Below are 20,876 nucleotides of genomic sequence, written 5' to 3'. Positions count from 1 at the left end.
TTATATTGGCTGTAAAACACTTTATGACAGGTTTATGAAATGCCCTATGTAAATATCAATTCTTTCAACTGATTCAAACTAGAGGACATGATTGGGAGATTCAAACTAGAGGACATGATTTGAGAGTTAGGGGGCAGAAGTTTAAGGGAAACACGAGGGGGTATTTCTTTACTCAAAGAGTGATAGCTGTGTGGAATGAGCTTCCTGTAGAAGTAGTAGAGGCCAGTTCAGTTGTGTCATTTAAGGTAAAATTGGATAGGTATATGGACAGGAAAGGAGTGGAGGGTTATGGGCTGAGTGCGGGTAGGTGGGACTAGGTGAGATTAAGGGTTCGGCACGGACTAGGAGGGCCAAGATGGCCTGTTTCCGTGCTGTGATTGTTATATGGTTATAAGTATGTACATAGCATTTATAAACTAAATAGCCTCAATATTTTTCTAGAAATCCAGGCAGTCACATGATATATCAAACTAGTTTTGGACAGTGATTTGTCAGGTTGTTGATGGAACAATTATTCCAATTCAAAAGAATCCTCAGGAAGCCACCAACAGCCCAATGAAGGATTGTCCTAAATGTCAGCATGAAAATGTTCTATAGTCTGGGAAAATCCCAGTCCCATTGTTAATCTTCAAAAGAGAAAACTGGCAAGGGACAATATAAAATTGTCCTCAGCATTCAAGATTAATAGGTGTGGAATGTCAAGTGGGCTCCCACTTCCAATGGCTCGTCAATATTTTGATGGAAATATGCACAGGTGAATTTCACAGCCAAGGACAGGGTTTCAATACAGTGACATTGCAGGGAGCATTTCCCTTTCACCAGCTGGCTTTGCATGTGCAAATATCCGAGTCACTCAATCTGGCACATATTCAGATGAGCAGTAGGGATGTATATCATAGATTGTGATCACAAAATCTACAACAGCTTCTGTCCCAAGGCCTCAAACAACGATTCAAAATATTTCAATGTACATGTGACAAGCAAAGCTAATCTTTAAAAATCTTTCAATGCAATTTCACCTTTTCACGTCAGCAAACAATGCTGTGAACAATCAGCACAGAACGGATCATTAACTTAATCAAAACTGAACAAAATGCGTCGATGTAAGCTAGGTGATTAACTCTCCTCAAACTTGGCCAGTGTGAAGTCTCAGCTACTATGAAAACAGAGTTATTTCTTCCTGAAATTTGATTAACTTACAACTTTCTACTTACATTAATACTCTATTGTATTGGTAATGAATGCAAAAGATACACTGTAATTCAATCTATAAAGAAGAATGAGTATAAAGTATGAATCCATTTATTCATACTCTATTGTGACCTTACAGTCATTCATTATGAACAAGATTTATAACATCAAGCTAGGGTTCTGAAAACAATATTAAAATGGTGTGGTTTTTTTAGATTCTCTATAATTGAAGTGTGTTATCGGTACAAGGAGGGGAAAAGCATCAGGTCAGTTGGTATGTTTGGGCTAAGCCTGGGAGAAGCAGAGACTACATTCAAATTTTCTCATGGAATTTAAAGAATTTTTTCCACAACTTTGCTAATAAGGGCTTGATTCACAGACAACACTGAATTACTGTATTCATACCACTGTGGTTCCTCAAGGTTGTTATAGCCAGGGGTGGTAGCGGGGATAAGCTCCAACTACCTATTAAATGGTGTTTGTGTCAAAGAGCCTCTGACAACCAAGTTCACCTCCTGGCCACATATGGCTTAGGTACTAAGCCAGCAGATCCATTTCTACTGGCAGGAGAAGGGGCAAAGTGGGTTACTGTAACCTTAACACCAGTCACTTAAATTTATTCTGAGCAGATAGGGTCTTCAGCTGTGGTTGGCAACTCATCTAGGAGAAGGAAAACTCTGATCTCAGACCTCTACTGCCTTGTGGCTATACCAACTCATGGGAAAGACCAGGAATAAACACCAAGGAAAAACCCAGAGCTGGAATCCCCAATGCAGTCCTAAACTGAGTTCCAAGCTGACTGGCATCTCCTCTGATGCCACTGGTGCCAAACTGTATTGATCTCTGCCATTCCTTTGGATTCATCAGCTGTGTGGAGGGGGGAGCTATATTGTACTGTCCTGGCTGAGTACCATGTCGACAGCTAGGATACAACATCTATAGGCAGCCCAATGAAGAACCTCATTACCAACATGCTCGAACAGAAAGCTGTCAGTTAATTAAATTCCAGGAAGAAATAAATCTACATATTTCAAACTTGTAGAATGTTAAAAGCTGTCCATTCTTCCTGTATATATGCTCACTGCATCAGAAAATCAGGGTATTTAACATTTTTCCAAAATGAACTACATCTGACATTTCTCAGCACAGCTATGCATCCTGTCAATGTCTTGTTGCAAGCTACAACAACCATCCACAACTCCGCCAACCTTCATGTCGTCTGCAAACTTACTACTCCACCCTTCCACTTTGTCATCTACGTCACTAGATGATCTTATTGACAGGCCTAGATTGAGTGGGTGTGGACAGGATGTTTCTTCTTGTAGGGGGATCTAGGACCAGAAAGCAGGGAGCGCCTCAGAATACAAGGACATCCCTTTAGGACAGACATGAGGAGGAATTTCTTTAGCCAGAGGGTGATGTATCTGTGGAATTCACTGTAACAGACAGCTGTAGAGGCCAAGTCACTGGGTATGTTTAAAGTGATGGTTGATAGGTTCTTGATTAGTATGGGTTCAAGTGTTATGGGGAGAAGGCAGAAGAATGGGGTCAAGAGGAGCAATAAATAAGACATGATCGAATGGCAGATGCAAAGGGCTGAATGGCCTAATTCTGCCCTTATGCCTACGGTCTTATAAAATCCTTCAAGATGTACCAAGGACGAGGTGGAATCAATGATTGTGGTCAAGAATAGGAATACCACTGGCACTTTCTCTCTTCAGCTTAGCAAATGCACATTATGACTACTTAGTAAAGATCAAAAACTTGTTGGTTTTGATTTGGTTTGGGGCCTTTCTAGAATGTATGGGTCTGGAGGCCTGAATATAGAAAGAAGATGGAAAGCCTGGTGACACGGTATCATGACAACAGCCCTTCCCTCAAAACAAGAGCTGATTGCTGACTTCAGGAAGGGCAGAGGGGGACGTGCTGCAAACACTCCTGTTTACATCAATGGTGCCCTGATCAAGAGGGTTGAGAGCTTCAGGTCCCTAGAAATGAACATCACAAATAGCTTGTCCTGTCCAACCACACAGATGCCATGGACAAGAAAGCTCTCCAGCACCACTCCTTCATCAGGAAGCTGGAGAAATCTGGCACCTCCCCTTTGACCCTCGCCTATTTTTATCAATGAACCATGCAAAGCATCAAGGTTTGGTAAGGCAACTGCAGACAGACATGTAAACAAAATGCAGCACATCACTAAAGTCAGCCTCCTTCCATGGACTCTGAACTAGAATCAGAATCCAGTTTATCACTGACATACAGTATGTTGTGAAACTTTTGCAGCAGCTGGGTGTAATACATACATAAAACAATAAGAAATATAAAATATATAAGCAGTGCAAAAAGAGAGAGTTCTGATTACATTTCTCGGGAAAGCAGCCAGCATAATGGAAGACTCCACCCACCCTGGACATTCCATCTTTTCTCCACTCAAAAGGCACAAGATACAAAAGCACATACCACCTGGCTCCTGGACAGGTTCAGTCCTACCATTACCAGACTACCGATGGATGGTTCCCTATTACAATAAAATGAACTCTTGACCTTATAATCCACCTTGTTATGGCCTTGCACCTAATTGTCTGCCCACGTTGCACTCTCTCTGTTACTGTAAAACTATTCTGCATTTTATTACTGGTTTACTAATGCCTTGATGCAGTGATGTGATGAAATGAACTGTACAGATGGCATGCAAAAAGTTCTCTTATGGTAACTTAATACATGTAACAACAAACCGATTTATCATTCAAAGAATGAATCGAGAAAGCTGTGATTCCAAAGATTAAACCATGCTGACGACTTAAATTAGCTGCAGTTATCTTGGATCAAGAACAAATGTTCATAAATTGGAATGTTTGCAATAATTAACAAATGGCACATACCTGTCTTGTATATAATACTGCATATTCAAGTCATTAATGAGAACGGGATTCCTGAGTTTTGCGTAAGCCACTGCCTTATCCAGTGGAAAACCTAGGAAACAAACAAATTTTTTACCACTTCAAACCTTTTGCACACTAATAGCACCAAAAAAAAATCAGAATCCCAAAATACACTGCACCCTAAACCAAAACCCACGTCTTACCCACATCTACGGTCTTGCACATCTAATGTCAGCTCCTTCCATTTGGAATGGCATAACATATTGGAAAGGAGGTACAATCTACTCTTGAACTATCATATTAGAGTTAACTGAACTGGTCAATTAGATTCAATTTCATATATCAAACGCAGAATGCTAAAAAGATCATCTCTGCTTTCGGCTCAGTTTGTAGGACCTTGGTCTGTGAATCAGTAGGGAAGGGTTTAAACTTCAGTCAAATACTTAAGTACACAAATTTAGGCTGAGTACACCATTTCAAAATGAAAATTTTGTTTGCCTGTTCAAATGACTGACAAAGATATGACAGAGTAGGTAATTGCACTAGTAGCATAGAAACATTCTTCCTTTAGCCAATTAATTATATTTATGATTGTGTCTTAAGAGGAATGATTTAAATATTTGAAGACCTTATGTGCAGGAAACTCTCATCCTTCCTATAGCTCACCTTTGGAGTGGAAAGAGATCAAACAGTCACAGACTGGCCAGTTCTCCACTGATTCATTCAGAATGACATCCTCATTAATAATCACAACACTGATGTACTCAAATTTACACAGACGTTCTAGGATCTGAGTCATCGGTTTTGATTTTGATTTCTTCGCCATTGCACAAATCCCCACCAGGATCTGTCGCTCAGGAGGCTAGACAGAGAAAGAGAGAGAGAGAAGAGAGAAAAAAATCATAACTAGGTTTATAAACGTCAAACAATTAGATTTTTAAAAAATAAATCTGATCCTAGTCATCTGCCCAGATTATCTGGTAATCTACTGTTTGCAGTATTTGAGTGCCACATTTTCTTAGAATAACAGCTATACTCTGAAAGTACTTAATTGGTTGTGAAGCACTTTGGGATATCTTTGGGTTGCAAAAGGTGATATAGAAATAGTCACTTCAAGTCTTAAATCTCAGCACGTTGAAATGCTCCGTGGACTTTAAGTATTACATTCGCTTACATTGAAACTTTAGCCTATCCAATGCAATATGATGCATGAGTACATGTGATCCAACCAAAGACAGGAACTATAGTTTGCCATTATTTTATGCACACCATAGATTTTGCTCGCTTGGGCCTTCTAGGTTTCAAGCACAGAAGCATCCAGAGATAGGTAATACAGAGGCTCATACTGATGATCTGGAGATGCAAGTTCAACCCCCATCATGGATGCTAGTGAATTTACACTCATTTAGTTAGAACCCAAATATAAAATTGGTATAAACAACAAAGTAACGACTGTATTGTTGAACAAACCAGCCAAATAGGTCTGTGTGAAACCATGCCTATTAATGTGATTGACTAACTATTTGATGTACAGAGGGATCTTGGGGTCAAAGTACACAGATCCCTGAATGCATCTGCATTCAGGTGGTAAAGATGCCATATGGCATACTTCCCTTTACCAGTTGAGACACTGAGTTCAAGAGTCAGAAGTTATGTTGCAGATTTATAAAACTCAGGTCAGGACGCATCTAGAATACTGCATCCAATTTTACTCACCCTGAGGGACTAAAATTGAATTACTGGGAGGATGTGGAGCTTTGGAGAAGGTGCAGAAGAGGTTTATCAGAACATTGTTTGGATTAAAGGGCAGGTGCTATAAAAGAGAGGTGGGACAAACTGGGCAGTTTTCTCCAGAACAATAGAGGCTGAGGGGAAACCTGATAGAAGTTCATGAGCTATTAAGAGACATAGATAGACAGTTGGTATCCATTTCCTCAGGGTTGAAATGAATAATACTGGAGGGCATGCAATTAAGGTGAAAGAGGGAAAAGTTCAAAGATATGGAGGGCAAGTTTTTATTTTAAACACTGAGTGGTGAGTGCCTGGAATGTGCCACCACTGGCGGCAATGGAGGCAGATACAACAGAAACATTTCAAAGGCTTTTATATGGGTACATGTGATTGACTAACTACTTATTGGACAAAGGGATCTTTGGGTTCATGTCCACAGATCCATGAATGTGGCTACATAGGTTGATATGGTAGTAAAGATGTCATATAGCAAGTCAGTTTAAGATTGTGCTGTTGATTGCTGGCAGCAAAAACAAATAGTAATTACTTTCACAACTTGAACTTCTGATAATGCCCCCGCTTCACCATTGGCCTTTTCCCTCTCTCACCTTATTCCCTTGACTGCCAATCATCTCCCACTGGTGCTCTTTCCCCTTTTCTTTTTTCTTTGGCGTTCTGTCCTCTCCAATTAGATTCCCCCTTCTCCAGCCCTTTATCTCTTTCACCAATCAACTTCCCAGCTCTTTACTACACCCCTCACCCCCTTCCAGTTTTACCCATCAGCTTGTGTTTCTCCCTCCCCTTCTCTCCCCTTCTAACTCTGCCTCCTCATTTTTTTTTCCACTCCAGTCATGCTGAATAGTCTGGGCCCGAAACACTGACTGTACTCTTTTCTATAGATGCTGCCTGGCCTGCTGAGTTCCTCCAGTATTTTGTGTGTGTTGCTGGTAATTAATCACATTTTTTCCCCTGAGAATGATCACTGCAATCAATAGCCTGTAACTTCCCTTTTGGAATCGAGCTTTCCAACCACCTGTATGATCTAGCATTTTTGCAGTGTGAACTGAAGTCTCAAAGATGCAGGACAGTTGCGGCATGGTGTGTATGGGCCAAATCGAGCCATCAGAGCCAGGGCCCGAGAGTGGGCAATCAGCCTACGTGTGGCTTGAACAAACAGAACAATTTGAAGTGGCAGAACTGAGGCAAGGCAGAGTTGAGGCGGCGCACCCTGGGCCCGAGAGCGAGGAATAAGTAGAGATTTGACTGACTGAAGCACTGGGCCAAATTCAAAAGGTTTGGTACTGGCTGAACTCAAGGCAACAGGCAGACCTTGCGCCTGAGGACATATCAAAGCAGCAGGGCCTGGGTCCAAGAGGAAGGAATAACCCATTGGCCAATTTAAGCACTGGGCCAAATTGATAAGGTCGGATGTCGGGGCCAGAGATGAGGGATGGGCTTGCAGTTCCATGAGGTTTACTCGTCTCTGTGCTGAACTGAGGCTGTGGCCTGTAACTAACAGTCTTCTGGATCAGCTGCGGTGATGACTGGCTCTCTGGCTGTAGGCACACTTTCATGAATTTCAGTTCTCAATGTTATTTACTTATCTTTATTGCTTGCATGATTTGTTTTTTCTGCACATTGAGTCTTTTTTTTAAAAGTTCTATTGGATTTCTTAGTTTTGTGGTTGTCTGTAAGAATCATGGGGGGGGGGGGGGGGTGTATATATATAATAAATTTTGAACCTGGACAAATATCCAAAGGATGGAGGAATACTGACCACATGCAAGCAGAAGGAATTCAGCACATCACTGTGGGCAGAAGGGCCAGTCCCTGTGCAGTACTGTTCTATGTTTATACTTCCCCAATTTGCAAACAATTAATGGCATCAATTAATTAGTATCACCAGCAAAGCCACATCCCAGAAATAAATTGAGTTTTAGAAAATATTCTGTTCTAATTAGCAGACCGTGGGTTCAAGCCCCATTCCAGGGGCCACACTTCAAATAAGAGATAAAGTTAGTAGAGTTCTGCTCAGCTGAACAGAAACACTATGTCATTATACAATGCTTCTTAAATCCCAACACCACAACTGCTTGGTCTCGCACTCATTCACTGAATATTCAGACAAAAGGTTAGAGCAGGGGTCGGCAACGTTTACCACTGAAAGAGCCATATGGACCCATTTCCCACAGAAAAGAAAACACTGGGAGCCACAAAACCCATTTGACATTTAAAATGAAATAACACTGCATACAACGGGTTTTTTTGCCTTTATGCTATGTATAAACAAACTATAACGTGTTGCATTTATGAAATTGATGAACTCCTGCAGAGAAAACGAAATTACATTTCTGCATGCAACAAAAACATTTTGAACTCCGAAAAAAAGACGTTGGGTTGGGTTGAAGGTTACTCCATAGTTAGCCTACCTTGGATCGAAGTATTAAAAGAAAGCTCGCACTGGTGGGTGTCAGGCATTGGCAGTGGTAACGTATATTAATAGCGATAAAAAACACATTGTAGCGGTGTGCTACACGCAGCGCTAAAATAAAGACACTGCAGTCAAAGGTAACTTTATTCGAACTAAACAGCCTTGCTTTAAAGGCTCCCTCAACCCGTCCCCGTGGGCGCGGATGCTCCAAAAGACACGTACTCACAAACCCCCGTAGGCTATCTCCCTTAGCCGGAACGGTGGCTAATTGTGAGCCGGTTCGGATGTGCCAGGAAATGGGGTCTCCACAAAGTTTTTAGATTGTACAAGATCACCATAATCTTCAAATTTCGAATTACATTTCAAAAGCTAACAAACCACGGGGAGCCGCATCACAGAAATGAAAGAGCCGCAGGTTGCCGACCTCTGGGTTAGAGTTACCAAATCTGCTGTGCAAAAGCACTGCCTGTCCTGAGAAACTCCACAAATAAATGCATTTGGAAGTGAAAGTCAAAACAATGGTTGACTTCATAATATATTTTTTAAAAATCAAACTTGCAGCTACTGCAAACTTCTCAACTTCAATGCTCACAATCTGAATCTCAAAATAATGAAGTCCATGGGGAAGATGCAGTACTGAACAGACTCATTAAACTGAGTAACATGACTGGAAATTTCATATCGGTGGGGGGGGGGGGGGGGAATCAGGAACAGAGACAAAAATGCCTGCAGATGCTACAGTGGATTTGGATGAAGTGAGTCTCAACATATGAGGAACAAAGTGGAACATGGGTTTTCATTCTCATCTAAACTCAACTCTGTCTCATTACTTAATTTTCCCTAAGCCCTCTGTCCACAATTTATACATGATTCCTTGGCTGAAGTTAATTTAACATCAAAAACTAATCAGAATTTCAGGCACCTAATGAATATTGCATTTAGAATGTTATGAGAAACATTTTACACAAAATAGCTGACATTCCTTCAAATGCCACACCAATAAGAACTATTTTTTCCAAAGCCAGCATAAATGCATGGCTTTGCAAACATGGATAAATGCAAACCTCACTGAGTCTCTGACAGTCAGTTTCAGTGATAGCATGCTACCTTCCAGATCTATTTAATAACATTCACAATAATGTGTTTATCCCACTCCCATTAGGGAGGAGACCACATAGCATCTACACCAGGACCACCAGACTGAAAAACAGTTACTTTCACCAAGCAGTAAGGATGATCAGAACCCACCTCTCCATGCATCACCCTGCTCACCAACAATCACTACTTTTATCATTTCCTGTCAGTCACCTCATGTACTTGGCATCACGTTATGGATATTAAAATATATAAGCTATCTTATGTATTTATGTTTATGGTGTTTTGATTACTATTATTATTATGTTCTTTATCTTTTGTGTCTTTTTTTGTGCTGCTTCAGATCCAGAGTAACAATTATTGTGTTTACCTTTACGCTTTTGTGCAGGTAATGACATTAAACAAGCTTGAATAACGTGCATTAATAAATCAGCCACAAATAAGAAGCACTCTGGCTGGGCAGCCACTTTGTCTGGATTAAGACAGTAGTATTGGTGGTACAAGAAGGTTAACATGATCAGGGTAGACCACTTAATCTGCTTCTGTCCTATATGACTCCAGTAATCCAAGTAGACCACCATGAAGTCAATTGTACTTCCCAAAATTCAATGTGTAAAAATTGCTAAAAGCAGACAAAACAGTGAATACTCAGGCAAAAGAGTTCAATACTGAACTTAATGAAGGCTACAGGATATTGGAGTAATAATGAACACTTTAAAAGTCAGTTTCTATGGAAAATTTTGATTCCTATTACATCATATAAACTAAAGCAAGTAGTCAATTTAAGTTGAAGGACATTTAGACTTATCAATCAACATAATGAAAACATGATACAGAGATAAGCTAATTGGATCATAGGAGCTTTTGTAAAATGATTATCTGATGGTTGAGCTAGAAAAGATATCTAGTCATTCTACAAAAATTCTTGACAGGTAAGTGGGAAAAGACAGTATCATGAAAACCATATAGTTTTCTTCCCTTTGTGCCAAACCACTGAAGTAAAACTAATTTGATTCAAACTTAAATCATTTCTAAATGGCACAGATAATAAATGGCTCAACAATAACCCTGGTATTTTTCACTCCTGTAAAAAAAAATCACTTAATCACCAAAACGTTGAGAACAGGAGCTACATTTCCTGAGCAGTGCTCATTTGCTCAGCAAGCCAAAATCTTCTACTTCATTATCTTTAACCTCTTCAACATTTAAACCTATAATTAGTTAAGCAAAGGGTGTCTTTTAGCAGTTTTAACCCGTTCCCTTCACTAAATTTCTGATGCATTATAACTTGTAGACTTTTTCCAATGAATTGCCACTTTATCTAGTCTGTTCATGGAGACACAAGGTATAATTCAGAGATATTTTTGGAGGGAAATTAGGCCACCTGGTGCCATGAGATTATTAACATCTCCCTACAGGGCAGCAACCAAATAGTCACTGAAATTTTGATGAAGATTATGTAACATGGCCAAAAAATGTTTTATTTTAAATGAAATGAGAAATAAAATTCACCTCAGCTCACCTACACGGGGTAGACAGCAATGGGACAACTTGATGTCATATGTAAATCTCACTCCACTATTTAAATGCACCTTCCTCGCTACAAGCAGATACCTCAAGATGCAACATAACAAATCTTGGGGCTATGGTTTGAAATACATCTATCCAGGGCGAATGCAGCAGAATGAATAGCCACGTTCCAAATTTCAGTCTAGATTCAAATCAGATAGATGTCCGGCTCCTAGAGTTAGGTTATTGAGACTTAAGCAACTGCTAGACTGTAGTACTGGTTTGTTTTCCTGGATGAAAACCAATTTAATATTAAAGATCAAGTTCACTTTTTGTATTACTACTCAGCATTAATTCAACATTCAGGGCCTCAGGTTTACTGTTGTCCTTAGAAACTTCCTAACTATAGTATACCCATTGTTTCACCATCAACACTGATAGAATATTGCCCAGAATATCAGGGTTTACATCCATGCAGATCACAACAATAAGACCATAAAATATAGGAGCAGAATTAGGCCAATTGGCCTATCGAGCCTGCTCCATCATTTCACAATGGCTGATCCATTTTTCCTCTCAGCCCCCAATCTCCTGCCTTCTCTCTGTATTCCTTTATGCCAAAACCAATCACAAATTTATCAACTTCTGACTTAAATATTTAAAGACTTGGTCTCCACAGCCACCTGTGGCAAAAAAATTCCACAGATTCACCACTCACTGGCTGAAGAAATTTATCCTCATCTCCATTCTAAAAGGATGCCCCTCTATTCTGTTGTGTCCTCTGGTCCTAGACTCTCCCACCATAGGAAGCATCCTCTCCACATTATCTTACCGATAGTTTTCAATTAGGTCACCCCTCATTCTTCTGAATTCTAGTGAATACAGGCCCAGAGCCATCAAACTCTCTTCATAATTCAAGCCATTCAATCATGGAATAGTTTTCAATAACTTCCTTTGAAGTCTTCCCCGGATAAGGGGCCCAGAAACTGTTCACAATACTCCAAGTGACACCTCACCAGTGCTTTATAAAGCCTCAACATTACATCCTCACCCTTATATTCTGGACTTCTTCTGGAATGCCAACATCGCATTTACCTTCTTCACCACCAATTCAACCTGCAGATTAACCTTTAGGGAACCCTTCACAAGGACTCCCAAATCCCTTTGCAACTCAGATTTTTGAATTTTCTCTCCATTTAGAAAATAATCTACCCTTTTATTTCTTCCACCAAAGTACATGACTATACACTTCGCAACACTGTATTATATCCACCACTTCTTTGCCCATTCTTCTACTCCGTCCTTTTATAGCCTCTCTACTGCCTCAAAACTACCTGCCTCCCACCTACTTTGCATCCACAACTTTTGCAACAAACACATTCATTCTTTGACAAACAACGCAAAAAGAAGAGGTCCCAACATAGACCATTGAGGAATACCAGACACTGGCATCCAACCAAAAAAGGCTCCCTTTATTCCTATTCTTTGTCTGCTGCTAATCAGCCACTGCTTTATCCATGCTAGTATCTTGCCTGTAATACCAAGGGCTCCTAACTTGTTAAGTAGCCTCATGTGTGGCATCTTATCAAAGGCCTTCTGAAAATCCAGGTATACAGCATCCACCTGTTTTTTTATTTATGCTGCTTGTTACTTCTTCAGAGAACTCCAATAGATACGTCAGCCAAGATTTTCCCTTGAGGAAGGCACGCTGACTACAGCCCATTTTATCATGTGCCTTCAAGTAACCTGAAAGCACACATCCTTAATCAACTCCAACATCTTCCCAACCACTGAGGTTAGAATAACTGGCCGATAATTTCCTTTCTTCTACCTCCCTCCCTTCTTAAAGAGCCGAGTAACATTTGCAACTTTCTAGTCTTCCAGAATCGTTCCAAAATCTAATGATTCTTTGAAGTTCATTACTAATGCCTTCACAATCTCTTCAGCCACCTCTTTCAGAACCCTAGTGTGTAGATCATCTGGTCCAAGTGACTTATCTACCTTCAGACCTTTCAGTTTCCCAAATAGATTCTCCCTAGCAATGGCAACTCCACACACGGCTGACCCTGAAACTCTTGAACTTCCAGCATACTACAAGTGTCTTCTACAGTGAAGTCCAATGCAAAATACTTGATCAGTTCATCCACCATTTCCTTGCCCCCATTACAACTACGCCAAACTCATTTTCCAGTGGTCTAAAAATCCATTCTCGCCTCTCTTTTACACTTCATATACCTGAAGAATAGTCATGAATACAATGGACATTTTTGTAAAGACAACAGAAATAGCATTGAAAATGACAATTCACTCCAGGTTTAATTCCACAGTCACCACTTACTCATGTCCACACTACACCAGAATATGTCGGTCCTAAATCGGCCTCTATAGCTACCAGAGAGCCACCAATAGACAACCTTCTTAGGAGAGTATCTAACTCAATCCACGAGATTGCAATACTATTCCATATAACAAGTTAAATCTATCAAGGCTAAATTGATTTAGGTGAAGGTGCAGATGCACATCCACCATTAGTTATTTTTTAATCTTGTAGGAAATGTAGTCTGGGCCATTCCGTGCCCAGACCACATCTCAGTAAATCAGATCACTTGGCTGTCCTTCTGGTACCTGCATACAGGCAGAGGCTAAAGAGCAAAGCTCCAGAGATTAGGACAGCAAAAAGCCGGTCAAGGGAGGCAGAAGAGCGGTTATGGGATTGTTTCAAGTCAGTGGACTGGGCCGTGTTCAAGTTCTCATTTTATGCCCTCACAAAATCATTCAGAGTCTTCTCCTACCTGAAGCCCTGAATGAACCATGAGATTTGCAATCTGCTGAGAGCCAGATCAGAAGCAATCAAGTCTGGAAACCAAGAAAATACACAAGATCCAGGTCCAATCGCTGAAAAACCATGGGTGAAGTGACAATTCCAGACGAAACTTGAATCAGTGAAGGATGCACAACAGTTGTGGCAAGGCATGAATACTATCACCTCTTAAAGAGCTAAATCAAGTGACATAGGCAACAAACAGAGCTTTGCTTCCAGATCAGCTCAATGTCTTCTATGTTTGCTCTGACTGTCAAAACACGGAACAGCCATCACAAACTCTCACAGAAATTTCATTCTCCAGGCTGATGTGCAAGCAGCCTTCAGAAGGGTGATCTCACTAAAAGCACCTAGTCCAGATGGGATACCTAGCCAAGTACTAAACACCTGTGTTGATCAACCAGCTGGACCGTTCACCAATATCTTTAACCTTTCTCTTTGACAGTCTGAGGTACCCACCTGCTTCAAATAGGCTTTAATTACACTGGTGCCTAAGAAGAACATGATAACCTGCCTCAATAACTATCATCCAGCAGCACTTACATCAACAGTGACATCAACTCCTATCTGAGAAGCAACTTGGATCTGCTCCAATTTGCCTACTGGATCACCAGGTCCACAGTAGATGCCATCTCACTAGCTCTTCACTCAACCCTAGAACATCTAGGCAGCAAAGGTGTATACATCAGGATGATCTTTATCGATTACAGCTCAGCATTCAATACCATCATCCCCTCAAAAACTAATCAATAAGCTTCAAGAACTTGGCATCAATACCTCCTTGTGCAATTAATTCCTCAATTTTCTCACTTGCTGGCCCCAGTTGGTTTGGACTGGCAACAACATCTCTTCCACGACCTCCATCAGCAAAGGCTTAACCCTCTGCTCTACTCACTTACACTTATGACTATGTGGCTAAGCATAATGCCATAATTAAGTTTGCCGATGACACCGCTCTTGTAGAGCGAAACAAAGGTGGTAACAAATCAGCATATAGGAGGGAGATTGAAAATCTGGCCGAGTGGTGTCATAACAACAACCTCTTAATGTCAGCAAGACCAAAGAGTTGATTAGTGACTTCACGAGGAGGAAATCAGGGGTCCATGAGCTAGGCCTCATCAGAGGATCAGAGGTGGAGATGGCCAGCAACTTTAAGTTCCTCTTTGTTACTATTTTAGAGGACCAGCAGTTAAGTATAAGAATGAAGAAAGCATGGCAGCACTTTTAGTTCCTTAAGAATTTGCAAAGATTCAGCATGACATCTAAAACTCTGACGAACTTCTATTGATGTGCAGTACAGAGTGTATTGAATGGCTGCATCAGGGCCTGGTATAGAAACACCAATACCCTTGAACAAAAAAATCCTACAAAAAGTAGTGGATACTGCCCAGTCCATCACAGGTAAAGCACAATCACACAAAACATTGTAGCAGGAAAGCAGCATCCAACATCAGGGACCCACCACATATTCTCTTCTCGCTGATACCATCAGGAAAGTGGTACAGGAGCCTCAGGACTCACACCATCAGGTTCAGGAATAGTTATTACTCCTCAACCACAGGCTCTTGAACCAAAGGGGATAACTTTACTCAACTTCTCTTCATTGAAATGTTCCAACAACCTATGGACTCATTTTCAAGGACTCTTTGTCTCATGTTCTCGATATTTATTGCTTATATATTATTTCTTTTGTTTTGTATTTGTACAGTTTGTGTCTTCTGCATGCTAGTCGAACATCCAAGTTGGTGTTATCTTTCATTGATTCTATCATGTTCGACTCAGCTGGAGACGCTCATGGAGTGAGTACTGTTTTGGATTCGCTCCATAACAATTACTTTTTTTAACCTTTGATCACCCTTATTCAGCTTATTTTTACCTATACCGAAAGTTTCTTTATTCATTTTTTTTTTGGATTTACTGCCAAAAGTTTGTTGTGAACTTTTGAAGATATGCAAACAGAAATGTCTCTCAGGTCTAAGGGACGGGATCCCGGACGTAATCCGAACGGTAACGGAAAAAAGCAGGCTCCGACACAACAAACTCAATTAACTTTTGAATTGTTTATGAAGGTTTTGGATAAAAAATTTGCTGAACTACAACAATTTTTTAAAGAAGATATAAAGGCTTTTCAAGAGTACATGGTTAAGACGGATTTAGTAATTAAACAGCAACAAGCTCTTATTGCGTCTCTGCAAGAAGATGCTCGGAAGCGAGATTTGACTATTGGAAAACTGCAACAGGATTTAATTTCGACCATTAAGCTGATGGAAGCCCTTAAAGCCAAGAGTGACGATTTTGAGAATCGGTCCAGAAGACAGAACCTACGTATACTTGGTCTTCCAGAAGGCATAGAAAAAGATGACCCTTCGAAATATTTTGCACAACTTTTAAAAGAAGCGTTTCCGACGATTTTCCCGAATAACCCCCCTTTATTGGATCGGGCATATAGAATTCGGCGTCGATCACAGAGTGCTACAGACAAACCTTCGGTGGTAATTGTCCGGTTCCATTATGTACATGACAAAGAACAACTTATAAGAGCTTCTCGTCGAGCAGGAATGATTAAATTCAAAGAATTTTGCTTCCGCCTGATCGAAGATTTTAGTCCAGACCTTTTAAAAAGAAGGCTTCTTTTTAAACCGTTGATGGCTGAATGTTATGAGAAAAATCTGAAACCTGCGCTTCTATACCCTGCGAAGCTTCGAATATCTCCGTCGAATGCTCCACGACAGGTTTTCATTTCAACTTCAGAAGCAAGAAAATATCTGGAGGAGAACTTCCCTACTGCTACAGACACCAGTCTCTAATAAATGAACGATTCTGATCGTGTAAGATGGTTCTCGATCTCTTAAACCAGAATTAAAATCTGGTTATTGGTGTAGGTTCATCCTACACTTTATACTTAAGTTAAAGTGTGTTTGCGTCATATTAATTGTTTTGCCTTATACACTTTAATCATTTAACTACATATTTGTCTATTAACTTTGTTCCTTCGAAGGTATATTTTTAATTCTTTGAAGGTGAATTTTTCCTTGATTAAGATGGTGGTTTTTTGGAAAAGATTTTTGGTTTTGCTTAAGATGGCGTTATGTTTATATTTTTCGCGTTTCTTTCGTACAATGCATCGCTTATCTTAGCTTAAATATTTTTTGTTTTGTCTGGGCCAGAGCCCGATTTATAAGTTTTTTTTAGTGATTATATTTTTATTCTTTTTACAACTAACTATACTTAGAAATATGGTTTTTATTAGAGCGATTTTAATTTTTAAAGTTGGGGTGATTCTTTTATTTATATCCTTTTTATATGGAGTGTTCTTCAGCTGACTTGGGGGTAGGATTAGTCTTACTTTTTCTCTTTTTAAGTCATATTTTGGCTTTTTCTCTTTTTCTCAGGGGGTGGGGGGATGGTCTGTTTTCTAATTCTATTTTTTTTGTACCAGTTTGTGTTAGTTTTTTTATTTGGGCTGTTTTTGAACTTCAAATATGTCTGTGTTGTCGTCACTGCCGGGTCTTCTCACTACTTTTGTTCCTCTTCCGGGTGCATGAGTTTATAAGTTGGTTAACCCTTTTTATACCAAAGGGTTGATTATAGAATTATGGCTCAGACCATTAATTTTGTGTATTGGAATACTAATGGTTTAAATCATCCAATTAAACGAAAGAAGATTTTCAAAGTATTCCAAAGACTTAATGCTCATATCATTTTTGTACAAGAAACTCATGTGAGGAGGGAGGACAAATTTCGTTTTTTTAGATTTTGGCGGGGTCAACAGTATCACGCAAATTCGAATGCTAAAGTAAAAGGAGTTTCAATTTTTATTGACTCCTCTATTTCATTTGTTCAACATGATATTTTTTCGGATCCGAATGGCAGATTTTTGTTAATTACGGGTTTACTTTGTAATAAAAAGGTTGCTTTGGTTAATGTTTATGCTCCAAATGTGGATTGTCCTGACTTTTTTAAGTCTTTATTTACTTCTTTACCCAATCTAAACGAATATAAGTTAATAATGGGTGGTGACTTTAATTGTTGTTTAAATCCTCTGATGGATAAATCTTTATCTATTCAGACTTTACCTAATAAGTCAGCCACTTGTATTAACTCTTTTTTGACTAACAATGGAGTTTTTGATATTTGGAGATTCCAGTATCCTAATGACTAAGAGTTTTCTTTTTTCTCACATGTTTATCACTCTTATTCAAGAATTGATTATTTTTTTGTAGACTCTTGTTTTATTCCATTGGTAATCGGTTGTAACTATGATATTATAGCTATCTCTGATCATGCTCCGTTATTACTTTCTATGAAATTTACGGATACAGCTTCTAATGCTAGACAATGGCGATTTGACTCTACCTTGTTGCAAGACTCTGAGTTTATAAAATTTATGGAGGAGCAGATCGACTTCTTCTTCTCAACTAATTCTACAGATGATATTTCCTGCGGAACACTTTGGGACACTTTTAAAGCTTATATACGTGGACAGATTATTTCTTATTCTGTTGGTTTGAGGAAACGTATCAAGATGGAAACTCTTTTATTGGTTGATAAAATTAAAGAGATTGATAAGAAATATTCCATTGCTCCTAGTAAGGAGCTTTACAAACAAAGGGTTGAACTTCAAATGGAACATAGTTTATTACTTACATCCTCGACTGAAAATCAATTAATGAAAACTAAATCTGATTTTTATATACATAGTGATAAATCTGGTAAACTGTTAGCTAGTCAATTGAAGAATGCTTTGGTTAAACGTCAAATCACTAAGATTGGTCAGCAGAATGGGAATCTGACAGTTAATCATGATGAGATAAATAAGGCATTTCAAGATTTCTATACCTCCCTGTATCAATCTGAATTTCCTCAAGATTATAATACCATGTCTGATTTGGAAAATTAAATTTTCCAAGGTTATCATCTGATGATCTTTTGATATTGGATACTCCTATTACGGATGTAGAAATTAAAGGGGCTATTTCCTCAATGAATTCTGGGAAAGCACCGGGTCCAGATGGTTATACAGTTGAATTTTTAAAAATTTTTTCCGCTACTCTTTCCCCTTGGTTAGGTAAGGTTTTTGAGGAAGCCATTAGATTAGGGAATTTGCCACAATCTTTTTATAGAGCTTCCATTTCTTTAATATTGAAGAAAGATAAAGACCCTACTAACTGTGCTTCTTATAGACCTATATCTTTATTGAATGTAGACTCCAAGATTTTTTCCAAATTACTGGCATCTAGATTGGAGAAGGTATTACCCAAAATTATTTCAGATGATCAAACTGGCTTTATTAAAAATCGTTATTCTTTTTTTTAACATTAGGAGATTGTTGAATATTGTTTATACTCCCTCACATGATACTTCAGAATGCGTGATTTCATTAGATGTGGAGAAAGCATTTGACAGAGTTGAATGGCCTTACTTATTTAATGGGTTGGAGAAGTTTAATTTTAGTCCGATATTTATATCATGGATTAAATTGATTTATCATACTCCAGTAGCCTCAGTGTTTACCAATAATCAAAGATCTCCCTTTTTTCGCCTGTTTCGGGGCACTAGACAGGGATGTCCTCTTAGTCCATTACTATTTAACATTGCCTTTGAACCTTTGGCAATTGCCATCAGACAATCACAGGATATTTTGGGTATTAATCGTGGGACAGATATTCATAAGTTATCTTTGTATGCAGATGATTTATTACTATTCATTTCTAACCCGGAGAAATCCATTCCAGCAGTTTTATCATTATAGGCTCAATTTAGTGAGTTTTCTGGGTATAGGTTAAATCTTAATAAAAGTGAATTGTTTCCATTGAATAAACGGGTCCCAATTTATGGAAATTTACCTTTTAAATTAGTTAATGACTTTTTTACTTATTTAGGGATCAAAATCACAAAAAACCATAAAGATTTATTTAGATTTAATTTTTTACCCTTAATTGATCAGATTAAAGGTTTGTTTACTAGGTGGTCACCTCTATCTTTATCCCTAATAGGTAGGATTAATGATTATTTTACCTAAGTTTTTATATATTTTTCAAGCGATACCAATTTTTATCCCGAAATCTTTTTTTACTAATGTTGACTCTAAAATTTCTTCATATATATGGCAGAATAAAAATCCCAGGTTAGGTAAAACATATTTACAGAAGACAAAAAAGGAAGGCGGGTTAGCATTACCTAATTTCAGATTTTACTATTGGGCAGTTAATATTAGATATTTGTTATGTTGGTTGAAAGATGGGGGTGGATCTTTTGGCCCTTGTTGGGTGAGTTTAGAAACTAAATCGGTATCAGCATATGCTCTGGGTTCTATTTTAGGGACCTCTCTCCCTTTTGCTCTTTCTAAATTGCCGAAACGAATTGACAACCCGATAGTTAAACATACTTTGCGTATATGGTTTCAATTTCCGAGATTTTTTGGGTTGACTCAATTCGTTTTAAATAGTCCTATTGTACCTAATTGTTTTTTTCACCCTTCCATTATAGATCAAGCTTATTCGGCTTGGAAAACTAAGGGATTACTAAGATTTTCTGATTTATTTTTAGATAATTGTTTCATGTCTTTTGAGCAATTATCCAACAAATATAACTTGCCGAGATTTCATTTTTTTAGATATTTACAGACTAGACATTTTTTAAGTTCTGTACTCTCTACGTTTCCAAATTTTGTGCCTTCAGATACTTTGGAGAGTTTACTTGAATTAGACCCTTTTCAAAAAGGGCTTATTTCAAAACTTTATAATATAATTATGAAGATACGTTCAGAGCCTCTTTATAAGACTAAAAAGGATTAGGAAAGAGAGCTTAGTTTTAGTATTTCTAGTGAGAATTGGGATAGAATTCTTCAATTAGTTAATACATCATCGTTATGTGCCAAACATTCACTAATACAATTTAAGGTCGTACATAGGGCCCATATGTCCAAGGATAAATTAGCTCGTTTTTACTCTTATACAAGTCCTATTTGTGATAGATGTCATTCTGAAATTGCGTCTTTAACTCATATGTTTTGGTCGTGTTCATTTTTGGAGAAATATTGGAAAGATATTTTTGATATTATTTCTGCGGTTTTGAATATCGATTTACAACCTCATCCTATTACCGCAATTTTTGGTTTACCAATGTTAGACTCACTGCATTTATCTTCTTCAGTCCGTCGAATGATTGCATTTCTAACTCTGATGGCTAGAAGATCTATATTGTTGAATTG

The 20,876-nt window shown here is 38.7% G+C and overlaps 1 protein-coding gene across 11 annotated transcripts in view; it reads right to left on the bottom strand.

Annotated features, from left to right (window-relative positions):
* Positions 1 to 20,876, bottom strand: part of ppip5k1a (diphosphoinositol pentakisphosphate kinase 1a) — a 254,160-nt gene that overhangs the window by 194,392 nt on the left and 38,892 nt on the right. For all 11 annotated transcript variants that reach the window (XR_009507178.1, XM_059945947.1, XM_059945943.1 and 8 more), the window contains 2 exons: positions 4,743 to 4,938; positions 4,077 to 4,167 (listed from right to left, as the gene is read on the bottom strand). Coding sequence is in view for 10 of the 11 variants with exons in the window: in XM_059945947.1 (XP_059801930.1) it covers positions 4,077 to 4,167; positions 4,743 to 4,938 (287 nt within the window). In the remaining variant the exon portion in view is untranslated. The remainder of the gene's footprint in view (positions 1 to 4,076; positions 4,168 to 4,742; positions 4,939 to 20,876) is intronic.

The sequence above is a fragment of the Hypanus sabinus genome, chromosome 21 (assembly GCF_030144855.1).
Source record: "Hypanus sabinus isolate sHypSab1 chromosome 21, sHypSab1.hap1, whole genome shotgun sequence".
Classification (NCBI taxonomy): Eukaryota; Metazoa; Chordata; class Chondrichthyes; order Myliobatiformes; family Dasyatidae; genus Hypanus; species Hypanus sabinus.
The sequence above is the reverse complement of the archived record's forward strand: the minus strand, read 5'-3'. Positions and strand labels throughout refer to the sequence as shown.